This window comes from Platalea leucorodia (assembly GCF_965183815.1).
Source record: "Platalea leucorodia genome assembly, chromosome: 4".
In the NCBI taxonomy this organism is placed as follows: domain Eukaryota; kingdom Metazoa; phylum Chordata; class Aves; order Pelecaniformes; family Threskiornithidae; genus Platalea; species Platalea leucorodia.
In genome coordinates, this window is record NC_138826.1 from 73,776,727 (window position 1) to 73,800,752 (window position 24,026).

Below are 24,026 nucleotides of genomic sequence, written 5' to 3' on the forward strand. Positions count from 1 at the left end.
GGCACATGAGCTCTGAACCAAACACTAGCACCACTGTTAGCAAGTTCCTGGGGAGCTCTTCCTCTACTGTTTGGGGAGTGAGAAGGTGAACACCGGGCCAGGGCAACAGCAGTGCCAGCAGTAGCAGGGTGGGTCCTCCGTGATCGCAGTCTGACGGGTGTCCTCAGCTGGCAAGGGTGAAACTGGAAGGACATGTTGTTGGTGTCAGCTGTCTCCAAGCACTTTCAAAGTTGAGGCAGATGTCCTAATCCCAGCAGTATTGCACCTGGAAATAGATAGTCAATGCCATCCAACTGGCAAATTGCATTGCGGGGCCTCTTTGGGCAGTGTCACGTTGACCTTCCAGCAACCCCCCTGGTTCAGTGCTACGGTGAAGGGCATCAGTGCTCATATTGATGGGCTGTAATCGTCTCCGAACACCCTACTTATTCCCCATTTCCAGGCCCAACCTCCTCTTCTCCCTGCCCCCAGATTAAAAGTGCTGCTGCAGTAGGAATGCAGGGTTGCTTTCAGACATCTGTCTCCTCCTCTTTCCTATCTGTAATGACTCCCACATGCTCCCTTCTTGATTTTTCCCCAAAAATCTCCCTTTCTGATGTACTTTCCTGTCTCTCTCTTTCTACTGTGCTTCTCCACAACCTTTAAGAATCCTTGGCTGGGCTTTTGCTTTTTTCTTTGTTTCTCTTCATCTGTCCCCTTTTCCCCACTGTAAAAATATTGCAAACAATCCCCAAATCAAGCAAACTCATAATCTCTCAAAGGTGAAACACTGGTTCACATGACACACTGATGCTGTACACAGTATTTATTTGCTCCATTGCAGTTCACAGTTCAAACACATTTTCCCAACAATATACAGACAGACTCTTTATTCACAGTGGGGGAGTGTGTGTGTGCGGGCAGGGTGAATTCACATTATGGAGGAGCTAATGTCACTGCACTTGAATATCAGTTCTCTCAAGAAGAATCTCAGGAGAATAACTACTTCAGGTAACAGCCGCTTCACCTTTCCCAGCAAGGTGGTGGCTAGACAGGAGGGAAGGGGCACTCCTGTTTAATCCTCATATGTTACTGGTCCTTACACTTTCAGTCCCTATTATGCAGCTGTATTAACTGACTATATATTATAAACACTAATCCCTGTCTGGAGGAAAATGCCAGGCCTAGAGTCATTGCTACAGTTGTGCTAATATATACAAAGCTATTTACAGAAAAATACCATTAAACATATACAAACTGTTCACAGGCTCTGACATTAAGAGAGCAGAGCCCAAGGACCAGCCTTGGGGCTTGCAGCTAATCCTGAAGGGCTATCCTAGAAGCTTTATATGGAGATGCAGGGAAGGAGAAGAGAGAGGGTGGTATACCAAGGAGAGGTGTCAAGAGCCCCGGAGAGCAAACCCATGGTAGATGTGCCCATCTGGAGGGAGGGTCGAAGCCCTGCCATCACCTCACCACTCACACGCAAGTGCGGGGAGGCTGGAAGGGCACGTCCCAGGAGGACAGAAGAGTCCTTTGCAATCCTCATCTTAGCCTGGCTTTGCCTAATGTCAAAGGTCTGACCTAGAAAGGCATACAGGGAAAACAGTTCCTATGTTGTTGCCCTACACTGTGGGGAGCTGCTGCGGCACCAAAGTGGTTTGTTTATGTATGGTCACTTCTATTACAAGAAAGTTCATGTAGATGCTCTGCAACTACAACACAGGAGACTGATGGCACACTCAGAGGCACAGTTCAAAGCACTAAACATACTGAGAGCAAATGTGTGCTGGGGCTCCACACAGGGCTGGGCTGGCAAGGGAATGGTAAAGTTTAGCTCAGAATAGGGGTGAAATGCACAGAAAAGCTTTCCAGTTCTGCCTCTGTCTGAGCCTCCAAACCCTGAAGCAGTGGTGTGAGAATCAGCTTTGCTGTCACTGGATCTAGTGTGATCTTTACAGTGCCAGTGGGGATCTGCTGGGAATCTATCCCAAAAGGGCTGTGGTGCATTGCAAAGGGAGACTCAGCCCAGTGGACTGCAGTGTGATGTTACAGGGACACTTTGGGTTCATAAAATCTTAGGGATGGATAAAAAGGAGAAGGAAATAAAACATGAACCTTTCACTTCTACGTCACCCACATGAACCTGTCTTGAACTTGGGATTGGGAAAAGAAATATATAAAAGTGCAAGAACTGGCAAATGCTGTGGGGATCATCTTTCTCTAGATCAGGTAATTCAGCCAGAGAGCTAGTTTGTTTGTGAGTTTGGTGACAGAATGGAGAAGAGGGCTGAGAGCACAGGAAAGGTTGTGCACAAGACTAGCCCTGCAGGAGCCAGACAGAGGCTTCTCTCCAAAAATAAAAAGATTAAAGCAGGTGGTGTCCTTTAGCCACACCATTTGCCTTGAGTCATCATGGCCCGCTCTAGGCCTAGAGCTTATTTGACTGCCTGGGAATACTGTTTGGACATAAAAAGGAGTGTCCTAAATCTCATTCATAAATTAAACATACAAAAAATATATATATATAGTATAAATTGATACATATATATATATATATATATAATTTGGCTTTATATATATATATATATGTACGTATATAAATTCTAAATTCACATTTCCGTGTTACCTGGAAGGAAGCATGCAAGAACGGCACATGGAGGGAGAGATGCTGAACAAGGTTCCTCTGGTACAGGACAGGCCTGCCTAGGACAAACCTGCCTCCAGCAGCATTCCCCAGAGAGCTGAAGAAAGGGGAAGTGCTTTTAGCCCCCATTCCCTTTACACAGCAGTTTTCCCGAACATCCACAGAGCAGCTTCCCATATCCTCCATACAGGCCACAGGTCCAACCAAAATCTGAGGAACCACCAGGCTAGAGCTGGAGAAGGAAAGGCAAACAAAAACTAAAGCCAAAACCTATTATCATCTGGTCTGGTAGAGAAAAATGGTAATTCACAGGTCAGCAACTGAACCTGGGCACCACTATGTGGAGGACTCGTTTGCCCATGTCAAAACAAGTGATCTCTGTCTCACCTCTCTGTTCCCTCTGAGTCTGTCAGTCCCTTATGATCATCATCCCTGGTTCTTTCTAAGATCCCCCTCCTCGTCCAACTGCCAAAGTACAGCTGGGCCTCACAATCTGTCCAGCTTATGCCCAAAGGGGCAGCCAGTCATCTTGCAAACAGTCTCTTTGAAACCCACCAGTCTCTTTGCATCCCAAAGAGCACCTAACTGTGTCTGTAGGGAAGAGATCAGATGTTTTCAAAGGCCTGGATTTCATTAGGGATTCCTGCACAATCTCACCTTCTGAGGAAAGTCAACAAATTTCAGCCGGGCAAGAAATCGCCTCACTTCTCCACGGCTGATTTTGGGAGCGGTGGTGTCCTTTAGCCACACCATTTGACCTTGACTCATCATGGCCCACTTCAGGCCCAGCTTGCTGACCGAGAGAAACCCTGGCTGTTTTTCAGAGGTTGCAGTTGTTGTCACCGTGATGTGAAATGCATCCTTCTGGAGATCGTTAATTCCAACTGGCCCATCAGAAAAGGGAGAGAAAATATTGCTGAGGAGTAAATGATTACATTTCTTCAAAAAGAAATCTTACAGTCTTTACTCAGTCAAAACATCCACTGGACTGAGGGTATATTCAGTCTGACTTTACAATTGCATGTACCTTAGTTAATCAGGGAAAATTATCAGGGAAAATTATTTTAAGTTAAAAATTTCCATGGAAATAAACTGAAATTTAGATGAGAAACGGAAGGGTTTGGTTCCAGGTGATGTTTTTGAGCTTGACATAGGAGATGCACATATTTCAATAATGCAGTTCACTTTCAGAGAGCTTTCCTTCCCACACCTGTTAGCAGATACTGTTTTACCTCTATAGAAGGGGAAACTGGTAAAGCATGGGCAAGTCAGTTCACTCCAGTCACTGCAGAATGATCTGTACAGACCTCAGAAATCCCAGTTTCTAACAAACCCCTCTAAAAATGATATTCTATTTGTTCTTGACTGAGCTGTGTTTTTGATACAAATCCAATCAGATGTATCACTACACAGCAGCTTTTCTATGCTTCCTGGCCTACTAGACTCAGTGCTGGATGAACTGATCTTTTATCCCACACCCTGCCGCGCTCAACGGGCTGGCTGTTGGTTGAACTGCTTTAGAAAGAGCAAGGAAACCCAACAGGGACTGTACAATCTTGTATAGGTGTTAAATCCAGATCTGCTTTTCCCTGAAAACACATTTAAATATTTTGGATTCTCCCTTTCAAAAAGAGAGAGGAAGAAGCAGCACAGCTGCTATCCCAGTGAGCAGGAGAAGATGGCCAACAAAGGCGGAACTGTTATCTGAGGTGACAGAGAAAAGTTTCGTAGCGATTCTTCACGCACTGCCTTAAACCATAAATAGCTCCACCGAAAGCCAGGGAACTTCTCCGGTGTAAAACATGCATGAAATCAAACTCGGACCTTTCCCTGCTTAAACATGTGCAAGAAACTCAGTGCGTCTTTTATTTGCGAAGTAGGGGTTGGACAGGGCCTTCCTTCAGGAGGAAGATGAATCTTATTTCCCATTGTTGGCCTATGTGTGTTGGACCTCAGGTGCTACTTTTAACAGCACAACTACCCCCCATTGTTTCTCACAGCTACCTCTCTCTCCCTTTATTTCTTTTAGCCTAGGTAGTTTCTCCTCCATTTGTACTCACCTGCTGAAGCAATGACTTTGTCTGTTGCATTGGTGAGGTCCAAAAGGACGGTAGGAAAAACAGGATGGAGGAGATAGAGGTGGTGCAGCCCTGGGCGCTCAGGTCTGGGACCAGGTTGCTGTTGGAACAAAGGACAGACAAAAACGTTACAGCTGGCTAGCAAAGAGGAGTCTAGCTTTGCCAAAGAAATAAAGTTTTCTGACACTGCGCTGTCTTTACATGGATCAGAGAATCAAGAACTCTATAGTTTTACAGAGATGAAATTCTGCAAAGTTTTTTTTCTAAAACAGAATTTGCTCCACAACTTCTGTTTGGTAAGGTTGAGATCTGGCTCTGTCAAAGTCAGCTTGATGGGCAAAGCTACAGTCTGGAAGTTTGAGTCTCCATGCTGACTTGTGTGCCTGTGTGCAGAGAAGCAGCGCTCTGGGGCTGCGAACAAATCTGCAGCAAAAATATCTCAGTGTTGCAGAAAAAAATGAAATTCATGCAGAAAGTTTTGGTTTTGTGGATGCGGACTTTCTGTCAATAAACCTTTCTGGTGAAGAATTTGCACACAAAAACTCCTCTGTTCAGGCTCAGAGAAGTCAGAGTGTTAAAGCTAGAGAAAAAGATGTCCCTGACAGCCTTCTTATATGGCAGGTTTAAAGTTCAATTACATTGGCAATAAAAGACAGTGACTGCATGTGCCTCACAGAGAAACCTCAAAGTGAAGAAAGGATGCTTGCTCACCAAACTTTGCAACACAGGCTGTGCTTCATCAGCCCAGAAGAGAAAAACAGACTTCTTGTCCAAAGTCATGACTGACAGCGCATCAAGTTGTTGCTTCTGCCACGGGAGTTCCTGGTTCCAAACAGGGAGGCCGGATTTGCCGTCTATCACCACCACCTCAAGGCAGGGGAGAGATCTAGCATTAATGGGTGTCCAGGTGTGGGTGTACAGAGAGCCCCCTTGCAGCGGCATGGCCTGTGCTGTTCCCTTTCATGCCTGTGGCCACAGTGATGAGTGTCAGCCACAGAAATGGTAAGAGTGAGGAGCAGGGAATGATTGTCCCTTTCTACCCAACCTCCCTCACCCCTATGCTGCCACTGCCCTCTTTGCCTTCGCTTGTTTTACCTTTTTGTTCCCATCTCCAGTCTGTGCTTGCAGCATGAAATCGAGAGTTTCATCAGCACCGAAGTAACCTGGTACAGGCTGGCTGCAAATTTGGAAAGAGAAACACTCAGCCCCATGGCAGAAAAACAGGGATCTCAGATGGAGGCAGCACAGTTGCTTTCATCCCCCGTTCTACCTCTTAAAAAGGCAGGATGTGCCATGCTAAATAAGATCTTTCATCCACTCAGAACTGTTCTGACTGTCAGGAACCATTTGTTGGTGGATCAGAAAAGTGAAAAATGATCAAGCAGCCCATGGTGCTTGTTAACTATTCTTCAGAGTCATCTGGGGGGGGGAGGGGGCATCCCTTGCTGGGCTGTGCAGACATCTGTTTATCATCCTGTGACATGACTGTATTATTCTTTTCTTAGCATGAGAACCTGTCAGTTTTGCTATGGTCATAAAAAATTACCCAGCCCTTTCAAAATGCATCGGCAGATTTGACCTCCTGCTGAAAGTGTATTTCCCAGCCTTAGCTGTGTGAAATGGCTCTTAATATACTCACCATTAATGTCAGCTCATGATTCTTTGTTTTCTTAGTTCTGGCAGTTTTACAAGCCTTTTTATAACTTTCAGCAGTTTAAATGAAGTCCCCTCTTACCCTTTCCCTTCTGGGTGACATAACACTATTACTTGAATATCCCCCATTACAACTGTTTTCTAACCATCTTGCTTGCCTTTGGCTTTCTGAGTCTTATCTCTGTCTTCCTTAAATTCACCACAGCTAGACACAAGGTTCTAAATAAGCACTAACGATTCCTCAAAATTCACAGAATCAGAGATTTTATGGCAAGGCAGGATCATCAGAATACGTCCTCCCCCTCTTGTTTATGACAGATTGCTGTATTTCACCCAATTAACCAAGTATCAGTAGGCTGACTTTGACTAGATCTACCAGCCATGAGGCTTGCTACAGAAATACAAAGATGAGATGAATTCATCACTTCTCGTGACAGTCAGTTCTAATGATTAATCTCACCCAAAGAAACATGCCTGCATTTTCATTTTCTTGAACATGAATGGCTTTCGCTCCAAGGCACTTGTTCTTGCTATAGCAAGACTAAAATGCCTGTTAGCTCATATTACTTACACATGCTTATGAACTCAATTCTCTGGCTTCTCTTTGATCATATAAACCCCCTGACTTAAATCTTCCATGCTAAAGCATTTTCTCCAGCCCTTTTCTCGAATTTTTTCCAGCTTCCCCTTCAAAAAGTGCATGCCAGAATGGCTCTTCACCAGCAATGCCATAGTACAGCAGTGGTTTGACTATTTATGCTTACTACATCAAACAATGTCATTCGCTTCAGACACCTTTGGCAACCAGAACCAACGCTTTCAAGGTAGTATCATGGGACACTCCTATAGCCTGAAAGCTCTCCAGTAGCAAAAGGAAGTAGTAGGCAGCTCTATCCTATGGGCACAAACTTAAAAGCTCTCCTAAGGTGGCTCTTCTCACATCCCTTATGGGTTACAGTCAGTGGCAGATCCCACAAACTGAATGCAGACAGACACAGGTATTTTAGATGCTACCAATCAACTGAAAAATCCCCTGGGCACTTTCTTAAATGAACCAGAAGGCTAGTAATTATTCCTCCCCAACAGTAATCCTCGTAGCAACCTGCTATTAATCCTCTCTCATCTGAAACATCCATTTACAACACAATTTTTAACTGCTTACTCAATTTCATGGTCTCTGAACTTCACCCTTGTTTTATGACTACTGATTCTCCTTTATGGTTTTCCAGGGATCTTGTCAAAAGCTATCTGGAAATGCAGCACATCTGCAGCAACCAGGCTGTTTTTCTCAGAGACTGTTCCCAAAGGGCTGGACAGTCTGCCTGGATGGAGTGGTGTGCTTGGGGCAGGTTTACCCAGGAAAAACGGAGCACTCAGCTGGCTCTGTAAGCTTTGTCTGATGAGGAACTGGGTTTTGGTCTGTTTGACTCTGTGGTGCCACCCCTGAGCTGAATTTGTTCCCCAGCCTGTGTTGCTTAAGCAGAACTCTACATTCTAAAAAAATACCCTCTTAAATGAATGCTTGTCCACAATATATTCAGTCTACCAGATTTCGTCTCTCTTAACTCCGAGAAAACAGGCAGTCCAGGACTTTAGCACAGTGGCCTTGAACAAGAATTGCTTTCATTAATTTTTCAATGCCTATCTGGCAGCTCCTGTACATGTGTTGTACTCTGTCCCTTGGGAGGTCATGGAACCAGAAAAAACAGGGCTGGAGTGCACCAACCTGGAATACTAGTTGCCCAGAGAGGTTGTGGAGTCTCCATACTTGGAGATATTTAAAACCTGACAGCACACAGCCCTGAGCAACTTGCTCTAGCTGAGCCTGCTGGAGCAGGTAGGTTGGACTAGACAATCTCCAGAGGTGCCTTCCAACCTCAACCATATTGTGATTCTGTGAATGGAACAGGTAAAACAGTTTTCAACCCTTCTTGATTTGAACCCATAGAAATTTTCCAATTCATTAGTGGATCTGCTTAGAAATATCTTGTGTATAACTCATTTTACAGCATCTATGAACTGGCTTTGCTTAGTCAGTACACACTTACCCTTTAAACTAGACCCCAGACACATCCAGAAGTGTGCAGGCTCTAGGCCCAAACCACTTTTAGTCCATCTCCTTTCCCTACCGCATGATCAACTAGCCATAAGCCATTCCTAAAGCCATTGCTTACGTCACCCATCAGCCTTCAAGAATGTGGACATTATCAGAATATCAAACCTAGTTGAACAACTGTTTTTTTTGCTTAATGAAGTTCCAATGCCTTCTTCCTATGGATGCTCTTGACAGTCAGGTAACACTGAGCTGAGAGCTGCTTTCTTTCCTCTAGGTAGCAGAGCAAGCAATTTGTTTACCACATCATTTCCCTCAACTGTGCCCAACTGCCCTTTGCAAATATTTGATACTGGGCAAGCTGAAATTGCTGGTTATCATCAACCCACGAAATCTGGCAAATTATTTAATTTCCATGTGTGAAATTAGAGGATGAGCAGTATTACTTTAAGGTTTACATTTAGTATAGATGGTGTGCTGACTGCCATCAGAATGCTCATTTTCAACTTTCAAGGGACGTGAAGATCTGTGGGTCATACTCAGAAACCTTCTCTAAATACTTAATATCACTAATGCAACTGCTCCTCTCCACTGAACTGGCAAGTGGCAGCCCTGGACAGCAGATGGGCTGAATCACACACCAGTAATCCCCTGAATTCCAATGCCACGACATTCCCATGACATCAGTGTTGGGTACCTGAATAAAGCCCCTTACTTGTGACCACTCACAAGCACACAGCTCAGGTTTCCACCCTTCTGTTCCTTGCTCCCCCTGCCCTCCTCACTTGCTCAGCAATGCATCTGCACACCTCCAGTTCTTAAGATTTCTCTGCAGACTTGAAGAATTCTTCTCAATTGCTAAGGAGCACATGTGCTTACAAGTGAAAGGCAGGAAATGGTACAGGAAGAAATAAGACAGAAAAATGTTCCCAGTATGTAACCTGCTGATGTTCTGCAGTTCCAGGGTCCAGCGGGGCTCCAGGTCCTGTCCCCGCAGTAGGATCAAGCCCTCTTTGGTTGTGATGAGCAGGTTGCTGCAGTTTGTGTCAGGTGTCTTCACCGTCTGCAGGAAATCAACACCCCCACTGGGACAAACGGAAAGCAGAGGAGATTCTGAGGCTTGTATCTGCACATCTCAGCACTAGCTGCCTGTCCACATGGCAACTCATCCTACCTAAAATTTGAACTATTCTTGGAGAAGCCCATCTCTTCCCCAGCAATGGAGCTTAGCTTCCTTTGGGGGTTCCTCAGTTAAGTGGGCTAAATTCAGGTATGGGGTCTTCTGAACATCTTGAGTTACTATGAAAAGCATGGAGTCTGGGGGTTCACATTTGTTCCCTCCCTTTACTCCTATCCAGGCTGACCTTGACCACAATTTGGCAGTAAAGAAGAAGGAGCTGAGAAATCCAGGCCCACAATGCCTTACACAGATGGAGCTTCCCAAAGGGACTCCATTAGCTGGGAACACCTTTTGTTTTTTCCTCCAGGTATGCATAGAGGGTGAAGAAAGGAACAAGGAGCAGGAGAAGCAAAGGACTCCCTTTTATCATACTCTGTATTTCTTTTGCTAGGACAACCACGGGACAGGGAGGAAACAATAGGTTCCCCAGAGTATTGTTATCAACTGGACAATGAAAAGGACAGTATTGAAGTAGAAGGGACCATCTCCAGGCGCACTAAGAGGTGCCTACCCTCCCCTTCCTCTCCCAGCAGAAGCAAGAGGACAAGTCCATCTCCTACCTGTAAATGTCAATGAGCTCTGACAGGTTGACAGATCTGCGCTTTTCCCACTCCAGCTCCTCCTGCTGCAGCATTGCAGGAAAGCTGTCCCGGTTTCTGGCTTGGGTAAAGATATCCCTCAGGGCAACTGCTTGAACATTACCTGCCAGGAAGAGTAAAGATGAAGAGTCCTGCCTGCAAAAGTTAACTCCCTTGTAGCATGAAGGGTCCTTGGGACCACTGCAGTTGTGGTAGAAGGCAAAGAAATGCCCAGAGCTGGAACTTCCCTGGCATGATGTGCCTTTGGGAAACTCCAAGGTATTCCAGGCTAGCAGGTATTGGTGCTCCTGCACTTTTCCATACCATGGCAGTGAGACTTGTTCCCATGCCCTCTACTCCTACCTTTGACAGCAGAAGGCACGGTAGAAACATCCCAGGGACGCTCTGGGCCATTTTAGGTAAAATGAGTGTTTTCTCAGTTAAGGTGAAGTGCTGGAGAAGCAAGGTGCATCTTACCAAACCCAAACAGGATGTAGATGGCTCCCCGGCTGGTGATGTGGACCTGGGGGCCAATCACTTTCCCTTCTCCATTGGCGCTGTACTTCACAGGCCCACCCAAAGCAGTCCCAGTCTTTCCTGACACCAAGACGAAAAACATATCAGGCTGCAAAGAGAGAGATGTAGAGATTTTTAGCAGTGCTTTCATGCACTTGTACTCTCAGAATCTTCCCTGGTCCCCACAGCATGAAGCTCCATTGCTCTTTCCCCCCACAGCAAGGTCTAGCTAGTGGTTTCTTTCTCTTTGCTCTGTCTAGCTTCCTGGGTGTCTTACATTCATGCTTTTCTCTTGACTGCAAATGCATCAAAGATGGAAGGGACTTCAAAAACCTGAACTCCTCTAACAACATTAATGCTAGAATTGTGGTGAGGGATGAGCATAGAGGAAATCTGCATCTGAATTAATCACACAGGTACTTCTTTCTTTTGGATAAGCTGAATGCTCCTTTCTCCAGAGATCTATCTCAACATGGCTCCCTACACTGCTGCTAAACACTCGCTTCAAACCAAGCCTTCATTGAGCAGAAACAGATAATTCTCAAGTCTCAGCCAGGGGTAAATAATGACCCTTCTGTTCATTCCCAGCTGACAAGAAATGCGGGTAGTGTCATTATTGCTTGATCTCACTGCTCTGACCTATTGAAAGAAAAAGGGTGTTTTTCAGGGAAATCTAAAGGAATGAAAATTAGGGGCTCCTGCAGCTGCTGTTACAGCCTTTCCACACCAGACTTTCTGTTCTTCCTCTAGATAGTCAAGATCCTTTCAAACCTTGAGCAGGGATATGCTGTACCTGTGTCTCTTTGAGAGCCAGAACAACGATATCCCTAATCCCATCTCCATCTACATCTGGAAGAGTTGCAGCCGGTGCAGCCAGGATCCCATTTGAAAGGTGGATGGAGTTCAGTGTCCAGATGGTCTTGCCTGCAGGAAGAAGAGGATGAGAGAGACCTGCAGCACTTGGGGAACCAGCAGGCATCCCCAAAGGGTTCCACAAAACCTTTTTGAAGGAGGGAGCAACAGAGGTTGTTTCCCCCGTTCTCTGAGAAGAGGAAAGACAAGCCTACAAACTGGGACAAGCTGCAGTGGGAAGCAAAGTTCTTCCCCTAGCATTTCTTCAGATTGTTTTTTAGTCATGCCTCAAATCCTGCTGTGCTTCCTTCTTAGCATCTCTCTAGAAAGACCTGAGCCCAAAACAATTCCTGAAATAGCAGAGAATATTTGAGGTTCACTCTTGGAAGGAGAACCTAAATGAGAGTGCTGCTCTGCAGGACAGCAGTTGTTTTCCTCAGCCAGCAGTGAAGCCTGTAGGTAGATGCCAGGAAAGGGAACAGATGGGCAGTTCTAATATTCAAAGTGTAAATCTGCGTCTCAGTTAAATTCCCAGCAGCAAATAGCCACTCCAGCATGGCACACTCACTCCACCTCAGGGTGAAAACATGTTAGCAGACGTGATGTCAAATGGTCCGGCAGTCCAGCATGGACCCAGCTGGAAACTCAGTAAAACCTGATTTGCAAATTGGCAAATAAACACCCAAAAAAGGCAAAATGAAATTCAATGCTTTTACTTTTCCATTATTCCTTTGCCAACACTTCTGCTTTTTCAATCAGAGTTTAAAAATGCTTTTCTGCTGCTGCTGTGTAGGATAGGGTTTGCCCCTGCATGACAAAGGAAACCGAAGGCCAGACCTGAAAACACTTGTGCACGTTAACACTACTACTGCTGGTAAAGGAGACAGCCTATGGTCCTGACCATGCAAACACTGTGCAAGTAATCGGGTCCCTAAAGGCATTTGAAAGGTAAGTGCCGCTGCTCATTGACTGGATCTGTCACTTAAACCCAAGGTTTCTTGTATGCCTGCATTCTCTGTTCTGATTCCAAAAACATCCCTATACCTACCTATGAATATTTCTGCCAATGAATTAATGTGGTAGAACAAAGAGCAATCAGAGAATGGAGGTGCACATGATCAAGTGACTAAAAATGCAATATTCATTCACATCTAATCAATTCTTCTATGGGCCTAATTTGTCTGGAAGGTTTCCTGGCTGTAGCACATGTCCTTATATAACTTCTCCAAGAATGGTTTTCAGCTTTTCAGTGCTGTTAGGTAGGTGCTGAGTTGTACTAACAGCTCAATGTTGATGAGAACAGACCTTACATATCCTTTATGCCAGGGGGATGCTACAGGATAAGATTAACACTTTGAAATGTTCTGAGATGCTAGGACGAAGATGCTGCCACAGAGCAGCAATGGTTTGGATTCTCTTATCCTGTGCTACTAGAAACTCATTAGTGTTTTGACTCCTTCCTGTGTGTCAATAGATAACAGCTACCATGAAGTGCTAGCACTGAATCATTCACACCTATTAGTCCTTTAAAGAAAACAAAAAAGCAGTAGCATATTTCTGATATGCTCGTAGTTGACTCTACCTGTGGAGGCACTGAGGAGGCTGAGGAATTTTGATGTTCCTGTGACAAGGCAGACAGGATCTGTAGGTGCCCCCAGTGACAGCCCTTTGCACTGCAAACTCCGAGTTTCCTCTGGAAGCTGGATGGACCACAAGGTGCTGCCATTCATACCAGAAAGGGCCACCACAGTTACGGAAGGCCTAGAGACACCTGGAAGAGGCAGGAAGGAGAGAGTGAAATCCCTTGGCACCAGAGGCTATGTCCATGCTGCCTTTGGTCTTTGTGCTTGAGTTCCAGCTCTAGCTCCCAGAGCTGAGTGGCTCAAGCCAGCCACATCCACACTGCCTGAAAGCAAAGGTCAAATCCCACCCCATGGCTGAGTCTCTCTGCCTGCAGAGCCTAGCAGTGATCTGCAGACAAGTTGGGCTGTCAGCCAACAGCGCAGATAATCATGGAGGTTGGACGCGAGCTCACAGCAAGAAATGTGGTCAGCTGGGCACACCGGAACCAAGATCCTGGGGACAACCTGCTCAGTTGTGCTGACTTCCTGGTGTGAAACGTACTTGCTGTCAAACCAGACTGATCATCCTTCAAGACAATGGCTAGCACCAAGGGGAAACCTTAAGTGACTCCCAAGGCAAATGCCACCTCACGTGAAAGTCCTGGGTTGTTTGTAATTCTGGAGCAGCAAAAGGTCATTGGCAATCTGAGAGCTTTCTCCTTTGTTCTCCAAATGTGCTTTATTATTGTGAAAAACAGACTGAATGCAAACAATTGGTGTAACTCAGGGCTCTTTTCCTAATTCATGGGTTAGCACAAAATAATTGTTAAAAAAAAGTGCTCTATGCTGTTTCAGTTGACTGTTGGCTCTGATTCCAAATGGGAGCAACTTTTAGCTCAGCCTGCCCTCAGACATAATTGCGGCTACTGTACTCTCCACCCGGTATGCTCACATCACCATTTCAGATGAACTCCCACACATTTCAAAATAACAACAGTCTCAGTTGACTCCTGTCTTATTAGCAAAATAACATGTGACCTGACTACACAAAGGGCATATCTGGGCCGCTGGCTAAAAGCAAGTCTGAGCCCACTCTCTAAATCAAACTCACTCTCTTCTCAAACTGAAAATCATCTGGCTTATGCTAAGGCACTGCCCCAGCCCAAGTTCTCTTCACTGGGCAGACAGGCTGGGCAGATGCAGTACAGCAGACAGCTGGGAACCTCCAGGACTTCAGAAGCCCAGTGCAATAGGATGCCACTGGACTTGGCAGCCCCTGTATAACACTGGCCAGTATCAGCAGGCTGCAGCTGTGTTACCTGAGGTGTGTGAGGGTTAGCAGGGTGATACCTGCTAAACAGCCAGGCACAGTAGCTTCCCCACCATCAGCCAGCCTATTATCTGTGAATTAACAACAATTTGGAGCCAAGCAAATATATGGAGTGATGTGGAGAAAAAGGCAGCAAGGTGAGGGTGTTTCCTGCATCACCGACCTACAGCTGCTCTAAAAAAACCCCATAATGCTCCCTGTTGGCAAGCAACCGGCTAGTTCAGAAGAACCAGAGCACTCCAACAGTCAGCTGTGCCGTCACTGTTCCTGTCACCAACTACCCTTGGTGATGACCAGGACGCTGGACCACAGATCAGGAGAGTCGAGACTCTACCACTGAATCTCATTTGTGATCTTTGTCAAGCTGCTTCCCTTCTCTGTGCTTCCGCCTCTGTGCCTCTAAAATGGAGGTGGTTAGACTGAGCTCTTTTGTGAAGGGGTCTGAGAGATAACAAGGGGGGAAAAAAAGTACACCTTATTTCCAGATGCTATTTGTAGAGCAGTGCTTCCTGATCAGTTTATCTCTGCCCCCAAACCAAGTGTGCACAAATACAGGACAAAGAGATGGACTTGCCCCAAGATGAGATAAGGGGAAATAGATGACGTTGACCCAACAGGTATGGGAGTATGGGCTTGCCATGAAAATTATGAGCAGCATGACAAAGCACAGACACAGTACACCAGCCATTTTAAGGAACTCCGCAAAGAGCAATGCAGTGGATTTGCAGTGGCAGGAACTCTTCCCGTGTAAGACAAACATACAAAGGTCCATACTGACACGTACAGAAAGAGGAATGGAAAGGAGCTGCAGTGCTTACCCATGACACTAGCATTCATCAAGGCAGTGAAGACAATGAGGATGTCAGGGAGCCCATCGCCGTTCACATCACACAGCTCCAGTGGCGATAACACACCACCTGCAACAGTCACAGAGAATCACGGCACTGTTGTCAAAAAGGCCACCCAGCTCATTTTCCACACTGGGAGAGGAGGGCTGGCCCAGAAAAGAGACTCATGGACACCCAAGCCTCACACAGTCTGCTAGGGAACCATCAATGCCAGGCATCTCACACCACGGCAAGATCCTTCATTGCATGGAAAGGCAGAAATGTAGCATCTGGGTCAGAAAGGAAAGGGAAAGGGAAAAATGGAGGAGTTAAGAGAAAAAGATTTCTGCTTCCCACTTCACTTTCTGAGGTGATGTGGGAGCCACATATCTTATGAAAGGCTTAGATTTGGAAGCCAGGGGCAGAAAGCAAGGAGGGAGAGACATATCTAGACCTGGCAGAAATTATTTCACAAACCACTGTTACTTTACTGCAGAAGTCAGCATGGGAGATACTTTAGAAATGTTACCAGTGGCCCATATAGGATGACAAAAGATCCTGAATGTTGATTTACAGATTCAAGCAGGACAAGAAGACAAAAGAAATAAGGTTAGTTAAGCCAGTTAGAAGACACAAAGACTTCTATCCCTCTCCTCCTGAACACACCCACACAATTCAGCGTGGAGGTGCTGGTGAAACCCAGGATGCAGAGAGGGAGGTGCTGTGTTTTAAAGTGGGCTGGGCCATCTCCATCTGGAATAGAGTGTACCATCTGGACAAAAACGCAGGATGGGAGAAGAGTCAAAATGTTTTTCGGTGTTGACAGAAACCAGATTTTGTGGCACTGTTATCTACCGATGCCAGATTTCACAGGCCTCAGCTTGAAGAGTGAGCAGGACACAGCCGCCTGTCTATTACCTCGGAGCATCTGCAGTGGTGAGGAAGGGCCTCTGCTCCGACCTGGCTCTCCCAGATAGGTCTCTCCCGCCGATGCCCAGCCTGGGAGCTGCCACCTCCCCCACGCCAGATGCTGTTCCTGGGGCTTTCTCACCTGCTCCCTGACCTAGGTTGTGGTTCCAGGTGTTATGCAAGTCTCTAGGGGGACAGGGGATTAGAAATGCGCACACCAACACAAGAATCATCGAGATCACCACAGTGAGCAAAAAGATCGCCGTGCGCAGGTATGGCATGAGGGAGGGAGCAGCCTTCTGCTCCAAACTTCCAGCTGTCTCTGCAGGATAACCCTCGGGCACGCTCTCTGACGTGTGCTGCTTTGTCATCCCGACCTCCACATCAGAGTCAGGGTCCTGCACCTCCTCAGGGGGGCTCTTCCCATTCTTGACCCCCCCGTTCTTCTGGATGTTGAGTACCAGGTCATCTTCACTTTCATCACTGTCAGCCTGAGTGAGGGGATCGTATTCCCCAAGGTCTGGGCTCTTCTTTCCTGAGGAAAGAAATGGAGAGAGACAATAAAGCATAAGTTGCTCACTTTTGCAGGATCTCAGTGGAGAAAAAGCTGCAGTGGAGAGTGATACAGAAGGGATGACAGCGTAGTCTGTATTTTGCATGGATACAAGTGAGAGGTGTGAGAGCAAAGACAAGGTCTGCCCATCTTTCAGAGTAGCAGCTGCAAGAGAAACGACGCCAACAGTTTATTTCCCCAAGATAAAGGTGTATATATATAATATCTATATACATATATACACACGCACACGTACGTATGTGTATATATATAGGGAATTCATGGCTGATTTAATGCTAATACTTTCCTCTTTGGTAATGAGACATACTGACACGAAGCCACGCTTAACGCTTTGACTACCTAAACCTCACCACTCTATTGACTTCAGACTCTGCTCCTTTAGCATTTGTCAGCCTCTAATCCTGACATAGCCCCTCTTCACTTATGGTCTGTGTTCTCTGAAGGGGCCTTCCTCTGCAACTCATTTTTCCCCTCCTCCTCCTGCCTGGTCCAAGCAGCACTGCTGCCTTTTAAGTGTGCCACATCTGCTGTCCTGCTTCGTCAGGGATAGAAGGGATAAAGCACTGTGCATGGTTTCTCTGCAGTGCTGGTAAAAATGGGTATCGACTCCCTGAAGATGAGGGCAAAGTGATTTTGCCCTTTTGGGCCAGTAACATTCTGGTGTCTGAAGGGATCTGGGCTGCCCCTCTAAGACACCACCTTCTCTGCATGGCTCAGCACTGCGAGAGGGAGTGCTCCAGCCCCCGCAGTAGGAAACCACAGTGTTCCTGCTCTGTTCCTGCTCCCACCAGAGCCGACAGCCTGTGCTTGGCCTTGCCAAGATAGATAACTTAGTACTGATGCCTTCAGGTGGTGGTACAAGAAAGTAGCTTAGCTTTAGGTATCTCCCTCACAGATGCCTGGCACATGGACGACTTCTCCCCCAAGCCCTAGACAGCCGCAGGGAGTGTGATGAGGGCAAGGGCAGAGCCTCGTCGTACATACTGGCATAAGGCCAGGGCCATCTGTTTATGGGGGCAGGCAAGATCACGCAGACTCACTGCCCTGAGCTACGAGTGGAGAATCACGTCTCAGGGAGCTGCCCTGCACCACCAGGCTGGGCATGGAGCCATGGCCACTGCTCCGATGACTGCAGGGTCTCAGCCTATTTCCCTCTCTCTCCTATTCCAAGGTGGGACTTTGCTATCCCAAATATCTGCTTCATTTCCCACTGCCGAAAGCTGACCTGAGACAGGAGCTAACTTCTGCCTGAAGGTACTCGAAGTGATCATGCAAGGCATAAATAATAAGCAAAAATACGCAAGCTGCAACCACTCTCAGACACTAAGATGATGGGAAGGCTTTACAGAGCGGAAATTTAAGGGCTTTCATGATTATTCTCCCTGCATAAGATAATACGCCTTACTTCTAGTTTTCCTGTTAAAGGCAGACTCACAGTTACAGATGTACTGTAGTATCTAGTTAGCGCAACACGTCTATTTTGCATCATCTAGAATCAATTTTGCAGCATCTGTATCTCATTTCTTTCTCATTTCTCACCCCACAAAAGGACTTTCACTCCCCCTTCCTGTACCACTTATAAATGGCATTCAGTGTCAATTTTAGGATTTAAGAAAAACTGTCAATCCCACTAAAGGTCAAATGCCCCACACTAAGTACAGCAGCCAGGACAACGCATCCACACTGAACAGAGGGAAATAAAGATACCCAATGAGACCACATATCTAAATCAGACCCTTCCTTTTTGAACTAGGGGCTTCCACAAAAGACTCACATCAAAACAACCTGGTGCATATACACACTCCAAAAAGCTGTTCTTGTGGAGGTAGAGCACCAAGCTAAAAGATACTACATTCCCATGGGATGGTCTTGTGTGTCCCTGTGAGATACTGCATCATTTCACATAGATCTGTCCTAAACATGCGTTCAAAGCATGGGCTTTTCAGGAAGTCTTCATAACCTTAGCTCCATCCTGTGAGCAGCACAGAAGGCCACTGACTTTGCTGGCGCACAGCTTTCTGATCAGACACTGCAGTGACAGCGCAGTGTGAATTTCCCAGATGCCTATATAGTAGGTTGTGCTGACAAGTTGCTGAAAGAGTACTCAGTGAAAACAAGACACTCCAGAGAGGACTCGCTGGCAGGGTATTAGCAGCTTTTCACTACAGATCCAGACGCGCCAGTTCAAGCCAGGTCAGAGTGGTATGAAAAGCAAATGCTGCTGGCCCGAGAGTAAATGGTATTTAGCCTGGGAAGTCAAAGTCCGATAGTTATGCTAACCAGACTGCTCCCAGTTTTGGAAACAGGTGTGCTTTGAGTAAAACGACTCAACAGCATACTTACACTTCAGATATACTGTGATTTGTTTAATTACTTTAATTCCAGACAGTGAACCTAGAAGACTGAAACCTGCTGTTCATCCTTGGCGCAACTAAAAGCATTGACAGGAATGAGCTTTATCTTGGACAGTTTTGTTCTGGATTTCTAGGAGACAGACAGGACCTCGAAATAATGGCTCACCCACTCCTTGAACTGTCAGGGATTGAGATGCTGGCAACATTGACAGTGGTGTCAACCACAGACGATCTGTAACAGGAATACCTTTCCTGCTGAGAACCACTGATCAGAGGCTAGAAAAACAGCTACTACCCAGTAACGACTTACAGTTTTTGGTGATCTACATAGGAAAGGATCTATTGAGTCATAGAAGAGCTATAAAGCAGAGATGCTCAATCTTATTTCATGTCTAAGCCTGACCAGGAACCAGAAACTGGCATTCCTTCTCACTGTCTTTCCTCAAAAGGTTAGTTGGCACTCTCACAAGGCACAGCCACTCAGTAAGGTCAAGCATAAAATGCCCTGCTGATTTTTTTTTTTAAGCCAAAAGGACAGAAGACACTGCCCTTTAACAACAGCTGTGGGAGCACTCACCTAGCACATGGGAAACCCAGCTGCATACCTAATCTCAGAGGATTCAAAGGCTCATCGCCCACTGTTTGGAGAGAGCCCTAACAATCGATCTGCAGGTGTTTTGGGAATGCACCTGGAGGGCTGGCGAGGATGTGCTCAGCCCGGCCTCCCGAGGCTGTTCTGCAGTGCAGAGAATACGTAACTTATGATTCACCTGGCTGGAGAGAGAGTAGAAGGAAAATGACTCTTCATCTGAGTTTTAGGTCACTTGCTGTGGGAAGAAGGGACACCACACTAATCACTCCCAAACGAGTTTTCAACAGAAAAGCATAAATAGAGAGACATAAACAGCCATAAAGAATGAGTGAAAACAAGGGCAGTCTCACACCATTTAGAGAATTATGATTTATTGAGAAGTGCTCCAGAAGTCAAATTCTTTCCTTTCTGGTCAACAACAAGGCTCAGGCTGGGGGAAGACAGTTTGTCCATCAAGAGAAAGCTAAAACTGCCTCTGCTGCAAGTGATCAGCTGTCAGAAAATCCAATACTACCATGCAGTTTTCAGCTTTCCATTGTGGAAGCAGAAATGCTAAGACCCAAGTCGGCCTCTTTGTCAAATTCTTACCCTATCTCCTGAAACGATAATCACTGCATAACCTTTATGATAAATTAGTCCTTGCGCTAAAGAAGACAGACTCCAGACCTACCTTGAGCAGTTCTGTGGTTTTGCGTAGCAGATCTGTATAACTCACATCTTATTATCTGTCTTTTGCATAGCATCTCTAAGTCTGTATAAATCTTGCATCCACTTTACAGGGATGGAGTTCATATCAGCAAAGTCAGTTCCCTGCTGCTCTGTGTTTTCCCCTACAGGTACAGTAAATAAACTGCTTCTGTTCTGACCTGCTCTAAATTGTATTCCATTTTTTCCACGGCACAGTGATAAAACAGAGGTTCCCAGTCAGTGGCCTGTGGTTACAATCAGTCTTGAGGAACTGCTGCTCGTGGTCTGTGGCTAAGTTACTGGTCATGTCGCCCTGGATTTTTTTTTTGCAGCCACTGGAAGAAAAAGCAAATACTGAAGAGGGAGGTTTTCAAAGGCAGAAGAGAGAGAAAATGCCCCAAACTTATTGACTTTCAAGGGCAGTTGAACTCTAAACTGCACTTAGTGACTTTGAAAATCCCCTGTGCATTTGCCTAATAGTACTTTTTGCACATGCACCTCTTGCAACTACTGCAGAATGTGACCTCTCGAACAAGAAAAGATGCATCGTGTGATTATGATTTGGAAAGGAGGCATCTGTGAGGTGATCTGTGTTGGAATCAGGTCCCACTCATAATGAAATACTCATTTCTAGTGCTGATGGCTTGAAAGATATTAATTGTAATCTTTTTTCTGTTTTCGACTCACTGGAAAGGCTTTTCATTGCACTCGCTTTGGAGTGAAAAGAGCAGATCTTGGACTTTAGACAAGTACAATTTTCAGTGCGTTATTCCAATAATGAGATACCGGTTCCAGTATCCTTTGTACTTGCTTCAGGTTCTGTTTATTCTTCTTTTTTTTCCCAGCTGGCAGTGGGCAGGCACCAGTCACTGGGTACTACAGACATATCTCTAAGCCCATGGGGAGATAAGTTGCCACATATTAATGTAATTAATTTAATGAGATGCAGCAGGAAAAAACAGCTATAGCAATAGGCTTTCTGCTTTCTCATTGCTGTTGAAAGCTGCATTTTTCAAGAGTTAACCACACAAACAAGGTATGATATATGCAATTTAACCTAAGAACTGATGCAAGAACTGTTTTCTTAAGTGCAGTTGCAAGGCCTGTGCTCTTTTCCAAATCAGTGGCTCCCAACAGCAGATATCAAATAGATCATGCCGGTTTCAGAGATCCTGGAAGAGATCTGTACTTGTTATTGTACAGTTCCCCAGTGGTCAGACCCCAATACACACACTTATACCCACTAGTTCGCACTTTTCCTAAATTAACTTTGTGTAAAAAATATTCCCTCCCATTTAGACAAACACATATAAATAACCACGAAGAAACTGATTGGCAAACAAAACTTCTTTGAATGAGATCTAACAGGCACTACATAAACTAAAAAATAATGACTCCTGGTATGGGTTACTAAAAGCTGGTGGGAAGGGCCTTAAAGACACTACTGTGACCTACATGGGCCAATGGAGGAATGTCCTGGTTTTGGCTGGGATAGAGTTAATTTTCTTCCTAGTAGCTGGTATAGTGCTGTGTTTTGGATTTAGTATGAGAATAATGTTGGTAACACACTGACGTTTTAGTTGTTGCTAAGTAGTGCTTACACTGGTCAAGGACTTTTCAGCTTCCCATGCTCTGCCCGGTGCACAAGAAGCTGGGAGGGGGCACAGCCAGGACAGCTGACCCCGACTGGCCAAAGGGCTATGCCATACCATATGACGACATGCTCAGTATATAAAATGGGGTGGATTGGCCAGGGGGGCAGTGATCACTGCTCAGGGACAAGCCGGGCATCGGTCAGCGGGTGGTAAGCAATTGCATTGTGCATCACTTGCTTTGTGTATTCTTTTATCATTATTATTTTCTCTTATTCTGCTGTCCTATTAAACTGTCTTTATCTCAACCTACATGTTTTAATTTTTTTTTTCCAGTTCTCTCCTGCATCCCACTGTGGGGGGAGGGTGAGTGAGTGGCTGTGTGGTGCTCAGTTGCCAACTGGGGTTAAACCACAACAAGGAGGAAAGTACGACCTGCCCATTGAGTGCAGCTTCACAGGCTGGGGCACCGCAGGACCACAGTGGCACGTGGTGCTGGGGAGAAGCCCTCCCCCAGCAGCGCACAGCTGGGCCCTGGCTCTGTCCCATGGCTGTCCTGAAGGCAAGACATGGGACACGAGGCACTTTCCCATTGGGTTAATGCAGCTGGGTGCATTGGCACCATCTCCAGCCCATCCAACAGCAACTAGCACGCTCTCAAGAACTGGTTTTGCAATGTATTTTCATTCCCTCTTAATCTCCTCGCTGAAGAGAACAGTTGTTGGACTGCTGCTCACTGCCTTATCTTTGAAAGATCTGGTTCCCCGACACAATAGTCCCTTATGCCTGAATATCCTTTCATCTCGCTGAAGATGTCTGCCTGGAAGGTATGCAGAGCTGGTAGGCAGACTTCAAACATTTACCTGTGTAACTGCAGGGTCACTTACCGAACTCCTAGCCCGGCTTTTTGGGGTAAAACCCGGTGGGAGGGGATCAGGGAGGAACTAACGCTTTCTCGCGGTGGCGGCGGCTGCCTTGAGCCCCGTGCCCACCCCTGCGCGGCCTGCGGGACCCGGCGCCTCCTCCCGCGCAGCCCCGGCGCGGCTCCTCACAGGGCCGCGGCCAGGTCCAGGCCCCCCCGCCGCCACGCACGACGCCCCCGGAGCCCGGGCAGAGACCGCCGCCCCCGCCCCCGCACCGCCTGCGCCCCCGGGGCGGCCGGGCCTTGCCCCACATCGCCACATCACCATGGCAACGCACCCCACCGCCCGCAGGCAGCGGCAACCGCGCCTCATGCCGCCGGGCGCAGACCCGGACGCGGCTGCCCCGGCCCGGCCCGGCGCTCCCGCCCTCCCGCGGGCGCGGACCCCTTACCCGGCAGCTTCAGCGCCCGGGACAGCACCGTGGCCATGCTGGAGCGGCGCAGTGCACATGCGCGCCACCCCTCCCTCTCCGCGCCTTCCCGCGGCCTGCTGGGAATTGTAGTTCTGCGGCGTGGGAGCCCCCCCCGCCCTCCCCCCCCCCCCCCCCCCAACCTGGCCGGGGCTCCTCGCCCGCACGGCCTCGCTCTGCTGGGGCAGAGGGAGAGGGGTGGCGGGGGGCGGCCCCGGGGTCCCTGTCACGGGGAGCTGCGGGTGAGGGCCGCTCGGTGGGCAGCCGGGGGTGGGAGGGGCGCAGGCCACCGGGCTCTGAGGGCCTCTCCCCATGGGGCCGTCCCTGCCAGGAGCCGGCAGGCCTCCGGGCGGGATGGCAGCGGGGCCTTCCCCTGGGAGGTGCCGCTCTCCCGCAAAGACGGCTGCCTGCCTGGCATAAACTTGGGATTCCCACCAAAACCGAAGCTCTTTATTGGTTCCATCGTCCTTTGTTTCCTCCCTATTGTTTTGCGGGGCAGAGACCCGCAGGGCCGTGGGGGCCTGTGGCAGCGAGCCGTGACCACGGACAGTCCAGATTTATACAGCCCCCACTGTGTGCTGGGCACAGGCTCATGCAAAACCATGGTCGTTGTCTTCAGTGGTTTACGCAGAAAGTGCCAGTCCTTTAAGTTGTTCTTGGTATAAATATATACCTTCATTCTTCGGAAGGTTTTGGTTGGAAGAAATTGTACTTGTTGATTTTATTTTATT

At 47.0% G+C, this 24,026-nt stretch overlaps 1 protein-coding gene across 3 annotated transcripts; it reads right to left on the minus strand.

Annotated features, from left to right (window-relative positions):
- On the minus strand, positions 1-23,335 carry FAM234B (family with sequence similarity 234 member B). 3 transcript variants are annotated; one of them, XR_014227938.1, is made up of 14 exons: positions 23,278-23,335; positions 16,307-16,699; positions 15,247-15,345; positions 13,119-13,307; positions 11,478-11,608; positions 10,646-10,793; positions 10,151-10,292; positions 9,352-9,495; positions 5,800-5,881; positions 5,416-5,571; positions 4,687-4,804; positions 3,284-3,510; positions 2,609-2,858; positions 1-265 (listed from the first exon to the last, which is right to left on the minus strand). XR_014227938.1 is itself a non-coding variant. In XM_082309683.1 (13 exons), exons 1-13 carry the CDS (start codon positions 23,312-23,314, stop codon positions 245-247), a joined length of 1,887 nt encoding a protein of 628 aa, XP_082165809.1. In that variant the 5' UTR covers positions 23,315-23,335; the 3' UTR covers positions 1-244. The 3 variants fall into 3 exon arrangements, 2 of the variants coding, with proteins under 2 accessions (XP_082165809.1, XP_082165810.1); XM_082309683.1 differs by lacking the exon at positions 2,609-2,858; XM_082309684.1 differs by lacking the exon at positions 1-265 and having other exon boundaries at positions 822-2,858.
- Positions 23,336-24,026: the final 691 nt, after the last annotated feature.